The sequence below is a fragment of the Mangifera indica genome, chromosome 17 (genome assembly GCF_011075055.1).
Source record: "Mangifera indica cultivar Alphonso chromosome 17, CATAS_Mindica_2.1, whole genome shotgun sequence".
NCBI lineage: Eukaryota > Viridiplantae > Streptophyta > Magnoliopsida > Sapindales > Anacardiaceae > Mangifera > Mangifera indica.
Window position 1 is genome coordinate 6,949,804 of NC_058153.1, and position 12,063 is coordinate 6,961,866.

At 32.5% G+C, this 12,063-nt stretch overlaps 1 protein-coding gene across 3 annotated transcripts in view; it reads left to right on the top strand.

The window, feature by feature from the left end:
- Positions 1-742: 742 nt before the first annotated feature.
- The window catches only part of LOC123201018 (DNA ligase 4), a 29,888-nt gene continuing 18,567 nt past the window's right edge, over positions 743-12,063 (top strand). Inside the window, exons 1-12 of one of the 3 annotated variants that reach the window (XM_044616462.1) lie at positions 743-1,226; positions 1,734-1,825; positions 2,452-2,537; positions 2,631-2,767; positions 4,386-4,460; positions 4,626-4,717; positions 5,249-5,320; positions 5,901-5,980; positions 6,108-6,145; positions 6,229-6,235; positions 6,375-6,530; positions 8,553-8,628. In XM_044616462.1, the coding sequence (XP_044472397.1) occupies positions 894-1,226; positions 1,734-1,825; positions 2,452-2,537; positions 2,631-2,767; positions 4,386-4,460; positions 4,626-4,717; positions 5,249-5,320; positions 5,901-5,980; positions 6,108-6,145; positions 6,229-6,235; positions 6,375-6,530; positions 8,553-8,628 (1,244 nt within the window). In that variant the 5' untranslated portion in view covers positions 743-893. Of the gene's footprint in view, positions 1,227-1,733; positions 1,826-2,049; positions 2,103-2,451; positions 2,538-2,630; positions 2,768-4,385; positions 4,461-4,625; positions 4,718-5,248; positions 5,321-5,900; positions 5,981-6,107; positions 6,146-6,228; positions 6,236-6,374; positions 6,531-8,552; positions 8,629-12,063 lie in introns of those variants that run through there. The other 2 variants (XM_044616464.1, XM_044616463.1) reach the window with 2 other exon arrangements.

The following is a 12,063-nucleotide window of genomic DNA, read 5'->3' on the forward strand; positions in this document are numbered from 1 at the left end:
GATATTTTTATATCAATTTATAGAGTTATATCTTCTAAGAAGTCATAAGATCTCATGAAGTATAAACTAATTGATAAAATAAAGTTTTGGATTGTGGAGAAAGAGGAATAAGAAGAATTAAAGTATGATGAGTTAGATAATATACTTGATTAAGAATATCCAAAACATATTGAAAACTCATATTCTTATATTTCTACACGTTGGTTTGAATTTAAAAAGTTTCTTAAGTTCGTATGTAACTTAAATTTATTTTAAATTATAATTTTATTATATATTTATATATAATGAAAATGATAAAGTAATGATGATGAAGAGTGGTTAGAGTGTCTATTACGATCTTAATTAAATTAATAATAAAATTAATAATTAATTTTTTTATCTCTATAATAGAGTGTAAATTATTTGATTAATATATTTGGAATTATATTTTATTTTTTTAAATTTACTTGATTAAAATTTATATTTAAAAGAAACAAATATAATTGGTTGTTATTGATAATTGTACAGAATTGTTTTGAGTTAAGGGAGATTGTTAGATTTTTAAATTTAGAGAGAGAAATATAATAACTTTTATTTTTTTAATATTTTAAAAAATTTTAATAAAATAATAAATATTTAAATTTTAAAAAATTAATAAATATGTGTTTGGTTTTCCACTGGATCTGAGAGGGGATAAGTCTTTTTAACATGATATTGTTTGATACTTAGTGAGAAGCCTTCGCGATAACTAATTACATTTATTAATAATCATTAAATTATTGATTTTGAGCTTGCAACACACGCCTTCGTCTCGGAGACAACGGAATGCCACCGAAACAAAACATAGATATGAATTGGTATTGACTAAACGGCAAGACACTCCCTCTTCTCCATCTCCCTCTTCTGGCTTCAAAATGAGCAAGACCGAGCAAACAAAAGTGAGCGTTTTGGTGAGTCTCTTCAACTGGATACAGAAAACTAAACCGTCGCTCAAAAAACGCTCCAAGTTTCGCAAGTTCCTCGACACCTTCTGCGACTCCTCCGATTACTTCAGCGCTTTGCGCCTCATCCTCCCCTCATTGGACCGAGAACGAGGCAGTTATGGCCTCAAGGAGTCAGTGCTTGCCACGAGTCTCATCGACGCCCTCGGCATGTCCAGAGACTCTCAAGACGCAATTCGCCTTATCAATTGGCGCAAAGGAGCCGGAGCCGCCAATGCCGGCAATTTCCCCTTGGTTGCCGCCGAGGTCTGTTTCTGCATCATTTTTTTTCTTTATGATTATGTGAATAATAGTGCACATTCAAACTTATACCGATTAATTTATGTCAACTGATGATTTTTGGCTGCTATAATTGATATTAAGTATTTTGAAAGCGCTTTTATCGCTGTTTCGAAGCGTGGAATTGGGCTCAGAAAACAATTTGGTAGTTTTTTTGGTCATGTGCTTTATAAATGTCGGTCTAGAAGCTTTCTATGATCACACAAGCACATGAAATGCAAAGTGCTTTCACTGGAAAATTCTTTCTTTTGCATATTCATTGATATTATCACCCTTGGCAGCAGTCACTTTCGGGTTTAGGTGATATTATCATATTACGGGTAGTTAGTGTTTGATTGAACGTTTAACAGATCATTGTCAATTTGAGCTTTATCTTTGACATTAATGAGAAGTCAACAGTAAAATGTCTTACTTTAGAATATATATTCCAATTTGGGTATATCGATTTTTAACTAATTACATTTTGTAAAGCAGGTTCTCCATCGTAGGCAAGGAATGATATCTGGTGGACTGACAATTAAGGAATTAAATGATTTGCTTGATCGCTTGGCTTCAAGTGAAAATAGGTATATCACTTTGCTGTACTAATCCAATAATAAGAGATATCAATTATTAATATTTTTGAATGCAGGCATACTTCTGTGATAGTGGTAAATGATGCTCTATATTTTTAATGGTTGTAGTGCTGTACATTCTTGAACTTCCCTCAATTGTAACCAACCTCAGTACTTAAGTTGAGGTGTTTCCTTGGATAAATTGATAAAATATAGGTAATCTATGCCATTGGCAGGTATTAAATGTCTTTAAATTTGCTGAGGCATTCAATCACCAATTTTTATACAGGTCCATTTTTTTTTTTTTCTCTTTTCCCTTCCTCTTAGCCATATTTAACTGATTGTTTTGTTGACTTAAGTGTCAATGTATCAGGTCGATCTTGGCATAGTGTGATAATGTCTTGTAGCTACCTCTTCTAAAAGTTTGTATTTGCTTTGAATGAGGAAGTCTTAGGCATATTTTCGTTAGAGATTGCTCAAAAGCTAGCTTCATAATGATGTTTAAAGTTTGTTTTGGAATGCATTCTTTTGCTTTTAGTTTATGCCTGCGACACCAAATGTTAAGCTTTTAGGAAGTGTGCTTTCAAGCTTTTTGATCCCTTTTTTTTTATTTTCATCTTTAACAACTATGGCCAAAGGGCAGAGAAGATTTCAGTTCTATCTACTCTGATTAAGAAGACAAATGCAATGGAAATGAAGTGGATTATCATGATAATTTTAAAAGGTGCTTATTTCTGCCCATCCACATGCATGCTTTTTTAAACCTTTTCTGATCCTATTATGCTACCTTCAAAGATGTGGAATTTCTTTTTTGTAGATCTGAAGTTGGGAATTAGTGAAAAGAGCATTTTTCATGAATTTCATCCGGATGCTGAAGACTTGTTCAATGTCACATGTGACTTAAAATTAGTTTGTGATAAGCTAAAGGATCGAAGTCAACGACATAAAAGGCAGGTTTGTTTCAGACACTCAAATCTTTCTATGTAGTTCTTTTTAAGCTTGCAATGCTTTAGAATAAGGGATGGCAAATACTTGCTTTTTGTCTATCATTTTTTTTTAATATTTCTTGGGAAATTGCAAACATGGAGGACCAATAATCCTCTTCAAAAGGCCGAAGCATGCAAATGGGAAGAACGATTCAAATTTGTGCTAAGATAGATTCACATTCTATGTAAAAGAGAAAGAAAAGGTATTGTAATTCTTTAGAAATGAAAACTTTTCATCATTTTTGTAGAGATTTAAATGGGGAGTAATACAAGAATTTCTTTATACATTGGCCTAAATATGAATCAATATCACCACATTTGAATCTTTTCCATGTACTTGAAGCCCATTAATATATTGAATTACATCGTTCCATTGATTACAAAGGACAATCCTGGGGCCATTCAACCAAAAGAGTCAATATGAATGAAAAAGGAAGATAAGGTTCTCCTTGTTCCCAAACTGTCTAAGTACCAGCCTTACATCTTGGATGCCCCTCAGTGAAGGCTGGGGAGTTCTTACATGTTAGGTAGATACAAATTTATTTTCTTCTTCTGCTACCAAAGTCTTTTGCTTGCAAGATGAAGCCCAAGTGCCTCCAGTCTAAATGGTTTCAGGGTTCATCAGAGTCAAGCTTTAGAACTAAATCTTCTCTTTCCTTTTACTTTCCTCTGCAGATTCATTAGCTAATTAAGCGTCAAAAGCTTTTTCACTGATGATAAAAGCTAAGCGGTGTATTATCCAAAAGTTCTTCAATCTAAGAGATAGCACTTTGGCAATCGCTTTATACAAATTCAAAACAAGAGTATAAGATTACAATTCGTAATAATCAAAGAATCTTGCCTCTTCACTTTAGGCTGAGTATTGGTTTTGTAGGTAAAGGGAAAAGAAAAAAGATTGTAGGAAATCTCTGAGAAAAAACACCTAAAGGATCATTTTTGCCATTTGATGGAAATAATTAATAGAGGGGGAGGAAGAAGGATGAGCATCTCTTAAAGCTCACAAAATCCAATCAATCTGTTTGTAAATAAGAGAGGGGCTGAAATAATGAGGCCATGCCAGGGGGGAGACATGCTTTATTCAACCCTTCGCTAAAACGTTACAAATATGGGTTCATGCATGTAATTTCCTGTGTATAATTGTTTAAGATTTTAGTTTCTCTTACATATTCTATTTGTAAATACCAAATTGTTAAAACACCATAATTCTTCTTACTTTTCCCTTTTCACTTTTTCCTCTTTCCCACCTTTCAATAGAACAACTGGGATGAAGGATGGTTCCTCTTACCTTTTTTCAGTTTTCCTTTCTTTAATTCTCCAGCTTAAGTGTTAAAAATGAAGTGTAATTCATTTAGCAAGATGAACCTTATACTGTAATCACGAGTCAAAGGTATCTGTTCTTGAGGTGTCTTAAAATGTTTTTTGAAATCACTTAAGGAGCTAATGTTTGTTAATTGTTTAAAGATGGAGTAGCATCAGTTTCTATTTAAGCTTTTTGGCTGAGAAAAGTTTATATCTCTTAGGATCTTTGCATTTCTATTAAACTTATATTTCTGACTTTAAGTAACTCTTCTTTATTATAATTCTAGGACATTGAAGTTGGGAAAGCTGTACGCCCTCAGCTAGCTCTGAGAGTTAGTGATGCACATGCTGCATGGAAAAAGGTCTGATTAGAATATGCTCTTTTACGTACTTGATAATGTCTACAAGTTCATGCTAAAGTTCTTCTTGCAGAATCTGGTCTTCAATGTTTCTAATAATTCTATTAATTGGTTTTGCTTGTGCTTTTTTGTTGTTTTTAAATTTTCTATTTATGCCCTTTTTTTTAGCTTCACGGAAAGGAAGTGATTGTTGAGTGCAAATTTGATGGTGACCGTATTCAAATTCATAAAAATGGATCAGAGATACACTACTTCTCAAGGTGGATTAACATCTGTCATTAATGTCTCATTTCCATATTGTTGCTTTAGTTTACATTCTGAATTTTTATCTTTAATTAGGGCAATAATTACCTCTTCATTTCAGTTGGTAAATACGATTCCGTAATGGCATGGAACTGTTATTATTTTTTTACATTCTAAGTCTGAACTGGACCACTGTTTAAATAACAAGTTTTCTAAAGAAAATGTAGTTTCTTAAAAAAATAATGATAATAATTAATACAATAAAACTACGTGTACCTACTTTAGGTACACAAATGTGTATATACTTATATATGTCATCACATGATTGGGTGATTTTGAATTAAGAATAAAGTAGCACCCAATTATGTGATGTCACATATAAGTGTGTACACATTTATATACCCAAAGTAGGTACACATAGTGTTGCTCTAATTAATAATGTTGAACTTGGAACATTTCTGTCTTAGTAGTTCTTCCTATACTATCCTCAAAATTAATGAACTCTGTACATTTTGGTCAGAATAATTTACGGAATTACGTACGTGCAGGAACTTTCTTGATCACTCTGAATATGGACATGCAATGTCTAACATTATTGTGCAAAATATTTTGGTTGATAGGTAAAATTTATCTCAAGTTTCACAGTGCATCTTATTTGATATTTTTAGCTTCTGCTTTTGTTGCTAGATCTTAAATGTTATTGTCGAGCTCTTATAACCTTAAGCTAAAAAGTATTTGTAGATCCTTATCATAGTATCATACTTGTTTGACCATTTGTTCATTTGACTGAATCCTGGAAAATCTTTATTCTATGTTGTAATTTGTTTTTGTGTCTGATCCATGTAATAATCCTTATTGATTTTATATCATTAGGCTCCATACCTATGATATTTAACTTTTGTTATTAGAATTCCTCAAGTGACTTTCAGATTCTGTGGTAGACTGCAATGCTCTTTGAACAGAACTATTACAAATTGGGGTGCATCCTTTCCAATCTGTTTTAATATTGAATCTTGAGTAGACATATCTGGAATTGTCCTTTTGCACCGAATTTTGTTTGGCCATATAGACTATTTTGTATACTTTTATTAGTTTAGTATTAAAAATAACTGACAAAGCTTAGAATAGTTGATGAAAACTCTCTTGAAAGTTTTGAAGTGTTGAGTTATTATTAACTTTTCTCCTTGAAAATTTCCATAGGTGTATACTAGATGGTGAAATGCTGGTCTGGGATACTTCTTTGAGTCGGTTTGCTGAGTTTGGTTCAAATCAGGAAATAGGTTCATACACAAAAATCAATTAAACAGCTATTTTCCTCCCTTTTCATTTGAAAAGAGACTGCCCTACAAGGGTGGTTGGGGTCTTTAGTTAATTGCTTACATTCATGATCATCTTCTTTTGTTTCAGCCAATGCAGCAAGAGATGGACTTGACAGTGATCGACAGGTTTACGAAATTATATACATATTTATGTCATAATAAAATAAAGAAACACAAACTTTATTAATATATGTTCTTTTGTGATGCAGTTGTGCTGTATCCTCGTTTTGTCCAAGTTAAAATGGAGATTGCTTGATTTGTTTTTAAGGGCATTTGAGTGGCATTTTTATGTATCCTTAAATTAAATATGTAATGCTTTTGATATATTTTATTTTCCTTAATATGAAATTGATAGATGTTGCTTTTGATGTTCTTTATGTTGGAGATACTAGTGTCATTCACCAAAGCTTGAAGGAACGACATGAGCTTCTTAGGAAAGTTGTGAAGCCTTTGAAGGGTTGTTTAGAGATTTTAGTACCTATTGGTGGTCTTAATGTTCACTGCCCTGCAGGTAAAAAGTATTACAGGAACAAATATTCATAAGTCTCTTTAAAATTTTCTCATGCAAGAGTAACTATCTTTCATTGTAAGAGGTATATAGTCATTTAATTATGATATGGGAATAATCATATCTCTGATTGTGATTATAGTGGAATCCAATACCCATTACATTTTGAAATTAAGCATTAGCTTTGCTGCAGAGTCTTGTAAAAACTGATCTTAAGAATTCATAGTTTATAATTACTAGATCTATTTTATTCAGATTGTGTTTAAATTTGCTTGATTTATGAGCTATTTGGTTGTGACTGAAAATTCAACTTGTGAGAGAGATCTTTTTCGTTGCTCTTGACTTTTTCATTTAGATGAAAAAAGTATTAGGCTAGTTTGATATTCCAGTGACTTCTAGGATAATCGTTAATTTGTTGACATCATAATTAGCCATGAAGAAAAGTAGCTGAAGATTTGGTAAATATGCGCTTAAATACAGGGCTTTAAAAAATTTTGTAATTGTGCAATATTATATCACAGAATTATTGGATAATCAAAAATTAAGTATAATCCACATAATTGCTGGTTAAGAAATGTGATTTCTTTTATATTAAACAAGGATGTCAATGACACTTTTTTTTATTAAGAGCATAATCAAAATTTTTAAAAATTCTTTAACTTTACTAATGTATTGTGTCATTCATTCTTTAAAAGGACCATTTATCTATGTTTAAATGTTGTCATAGTGGGTTAGATTTTAGAATAATGACTTTTGGGACCAATTAAACACACACTTTTTGTCCAAAATTACTAATAAAATTAATTTTTAACTTAAGCAAGTATAGTTTGAACCATAACTGTGTTAGTTGTGGGTCCCCGGTCTTCGCATCATGCCTTTCTCCTACATAAATTCTAAAGTGTGATCTTAGAGTTTTTCCATACTTGCTAATGAGAATACCTGTTCATGATATGACTTATGTAATTCACATCTAGTTAATATGCCATCTTGCTTCATCCTCCTTGTTAAAGGTAAAAATTCCTAGGCGCATCAAATTTTTTTGTCAACAAGATTTTGTTCTTATAATTTGTTGTGAACTTATATGAGAGATGTGCCCATGCTATAAGTTGCAACACATTTTTTATATTGCTTATCTACTCTTATTAAGGAATAATATAGGATAAAAGTACCTTGTTCAACTTGCTTAATTAGCATAACTTCTTGCGAGAATATTGCTCGTGTGAAAAGTGAAATGATATCTTCATATAGTTGAACATATGAAATTTGTAACCCACTTTTTATATCATTTTGGTGCTACGATTCATTTGAAAGTTTAGATGTCTCAACAAACTATTAAGCTTATAAATCTCTTACAATCTTAAGGCTATGTGTAGTATGAATCATATTTATACCCAAGTCACAAGATTGTATTGGTCTTGAAATAGTTGATACCAATATCATTACTTATTTTTATGTAAGCTAAAGGATTATTGAATGAAGCCAAATATATGGCAAAATATTACCAACCTGGATTAATTGTTGGTTGGGGATTTGTTCAGTTTTGTCTAAAATGCATGGTTGGTTGTGGTTTTTGTTTGTGTACTCACCAAATTCTCTTATTGTATTAACATCTAATATTCTTGCTGTGTTTATTTTGAGTTTAGTTACACTCCAGATATTTGGATGGGTCATTTGCTAAAAATTGGATACTGTTGCCTTACCTTTATAGATTGGGTTAAAATATTTGGTCCAGTAATAAGATAATAGGGTATTCAGTTTATAATAGCTTAGGGTTGTATGCTTGAATCTCCTATTGTGCTAATTAAATAAGAAGTCATGCACTTTGATGTACTTGAGCTGTGGCTGTACTTGGTGTATGTGCCTAGTATTGAAGAGGCATAATAGCCTAAATACTTTTTGTTGGGTTTTATTGGCTAGTGTAAGTGTTAGATCAGTGATTTCATAATATTTCTTTACTTGAAGTTTCTTAAATTTACACATGTATCAATGGGAAGATTATTAATTATGATTATGCTAATTATACAGGGGAGCCTTGTTGGTCACTCATGGCTTCAAATGTGGATGATGTTGAGAGATTTTTCAAAGAAACCATTGAAAATAGGTTAGCATTCTTTTGCATTAATATTGTGGCTGAAAATGAAAATATAATCATATTTAAAGCTTGGAGGTCTTAGTTTTCTTTAATCCTTGTGGAGTTTGGTGGTTGTGTTTTGTTGTAGAGATTACTCACACAAGGTCCAATTTGTTGCAATATTTTATTTCAAAAAATATCTTAAGACTAGGCATTATACTCAAGGTGAAATCTTGAATTTTGGATGGAACTCTTCGATTCCTAATTATTTTTGCTAAAAGGAATAAAGGAATGCCAACTTTTTATTAATGGGCATACATGCAAATATTCATCAAGATTCAAATCATAAGATCCTCTCCTCTAAATTGGATGAGTGGATATGTGACAATCATGAGTATGAATAATCAAAAGTTGCTAAAGTAGCCAACATTTTATAGAGTAGTTGATAGAGTCCTTGACAATTTCTAATCCAAATAGATGCTTATATTATGGTTAGTTTGGGATTGGGTTGTTGATATGTGTGTTAGGATGGCTAAGTGTGGTGTGGATAGGCTTATATATGTGGTCGTGTTTGGGTTAAAGTAGTAGTGTGTTGGATTGTGTTGATGGGTAAATGGGTGGGTGTAAAGTATATACAGGTTGGGGTAATATGTGTTTGGTGCGTGGTTAAGTAATTAGGCTGAGTTGGGTTGAATGTTGCATTGGAGTTTAAAGAATTAGAATTGGGTTGGGTCAAATGTAAGTGGGGTGGGCTGAGATTATTGGGGGTAGGATTGGTTGGGGTGTGGATTTAAAATAGAAGGGGTGTATTTAGATAGGTTGATGTCTGAAAAGGAGGTGTATACCTAGTTTACATGGGTTGGGTGATTTGAAGTATAATGATTGGGTGGGATATTACTAGGTGGTTGTGCTCTGTCAGTTAACCGAATAGTGTATTTATTTCGTCGTGGCAGTGGTAACTTGGATGGATCACGAAACAATTGCAAATATGTGTCTAAAATTCGGTCACTTGACTCGTCCTGATGCGAATTCTTTATTGTGACAACTTCTAGTTCAACAATATCACCACCCAATTTGATGGATTTCCAAAGCCCTTTGAAAGATGTTTTCATGGTGTTAAGGATGGATCTCCCTACAATTGGACTTGTTGACCTTGTCAATTTGAAATACATTGTTTGCATTTTCCTGCTTTGTACTTCACTTAACATTGATAGTTTATTGATGCTGAGAATTATGTCTATGTTGAACAGTGTACAATTGTATGATTAGAGTAAATATAGGAGATTTGGTAGTTGTATGATTAGAGTATATTTGAAAGTTTTGGCAGTCTGTATATTCTTGACTTTTGGGAGATTTGGTAGTTCTATGATTAGAGTATATTTAAGAGATTTTGTAGTCTGTATATTCTTGACTTACAGGAGATTTAGTAGCCTGTATATTTTTGATTTATATGAATCTATTTATTCTTGTATTAGAGTAGTTGATTAGTTTCTTATTTTCTTAGTTTGTAATCAGCTGTGTATATATACGTTGCATACTCTTGTCATTTTTTTCAAGGAACAATATCATAAAAAATTATCTCTTAAAGTTTTCATGGTAGTAGAACCTTAGGTTCTCTAAGACTCTTTTTTCTTTTGATTGATAATTTTTTTTCCTTCTATTATATTGTCTTCATAGAGGATATATTAGAAACTACTACAGTCATGAGCGTCTCTGAAACAAACATAATAGAACAAACACCCAATCATTCTACGGGTGATTTGCCAAACATTGAGGTTGTCTCTATCGCCTGAATGGTAAGAATTGTCTGAAGTGGTCTCAATTGGTTCTTACTTTCATGAAAGGAAGGGGTAAACCAAGTCATTTGAATGGGATTGGGCTTGATCTGAAGGACCCTAAATTTGAGTCGTGGGATAAAGAGGATTTAATGGTGATGTTTTGGTTGTGGAACAACATTACTCCAAAGATTAGCGATACCTGTATGTTCCTTGACACAACCAAGGAAGTTTGGGATTGCGTTCATGAGACTTATTCAAAGGTAAATGATGCTACACAAATTTATGAGATCAAAACAAAGATGTTAGGTGCAAAACAAGGTACTCGTATTGTCACAAAGTATGCAAATTATTTGAAGGGGTTGTGGCAGGAAATAAATCTCTATCAAAATAAGCAAATAAAGTGCAATGATGATGCATTAGTCTTGAAGAGATTTGTTGAGAAGGATAGAATCTATGACTTTCTTGTTGGGCTAAATATGAAATTCAATCTTGTTTGAGTGCAGATATTGGGAAAAGGAGAACTTCCTTCATTAAACGAGATTATTGCTCTAATTAGGGCAGAAGGTCGACGTGGAGTAATGATTGGAACTCCAATAACTGAGAGCTCGACTTTGGTAACAAAAAATGGAAACCTGAAGATTATGACATCTAATCATCAACTTGGAGTAGCAAATAGTCAATGAAGTCTATTCAGAGCCACTAATAAGGATTCTTTATAGTGCACATACTGTAGAATGTCTTGACATACTAAAAAAAAGTGTTAGAAGCTTCATGGAAGGCCACAATAGCAACAAAATAATAGAAATTGGTCCATGAGAGGTGGAACATCAAACAGATAGGCTCACGTGTCTCAAACACAATATGATGGTAAAAGCAATTCTCAAGAACAAGTTGAATTAAACAAGGAGGAAGTAAGAAAGTTGAGAAACTTTTTGAGAACATTAGAGAAATCTGGAACTATAGGTACTTGTTCTTTGGCATTATCAGGTTCGACTCAAATCTCATGCACTAAGTGTTTAAGATAAAATCCATCCGGGTTCTTAGATCATTGATTCATGGGTTACTAATCACATTGACTTATAACTACAAGAAATTTATTTCCTATACTTGGAGTCTTAGTAATCGAAAAATCATTATCGCCAATAAAACTTCCACAACTATAGTTGGCCAAGGTGATGTTCGTGTTAATCAGGATTTCACCTAAACAAGTGCCTAAGTTGTTCACAAACCTTGTCTTCATACATGAACTTGCAAAAGATTTGAATTGCTTTGTAGTATTTTTTCCTTCACATTCTGTATTTTAGGATCTATACATGGGGAAGAGGATTGGACGTGCTAGGGAGAAAGATGTACTTTATTATCTTGAGGAATCAAGTGGACAAAATGAGAAAATCTTTATCATTATTTTCTGAGTCTTCCATGTCAAATAAAGACAAGATTTGCTTTTATCATTATCGTCTTGGTCATCCTTCATTTAGTGTTTTTAAGTTTATGTTCCCTTTATTGGTTGAAAGAAATAAGTGTTAATTGTTTTCATTGTACTGTTTGTGAATTAGCAAAACGCAAGCATGCCTTTTTTCAAATAAACAATAAAAGAACTACAGTTCCTTTTTCTTTAATTTATAATGACATATGGGGTCCTTTAAGTGTCTCAAATATTTCTGAGGCTTGTTGGTTTGTTTCTTTT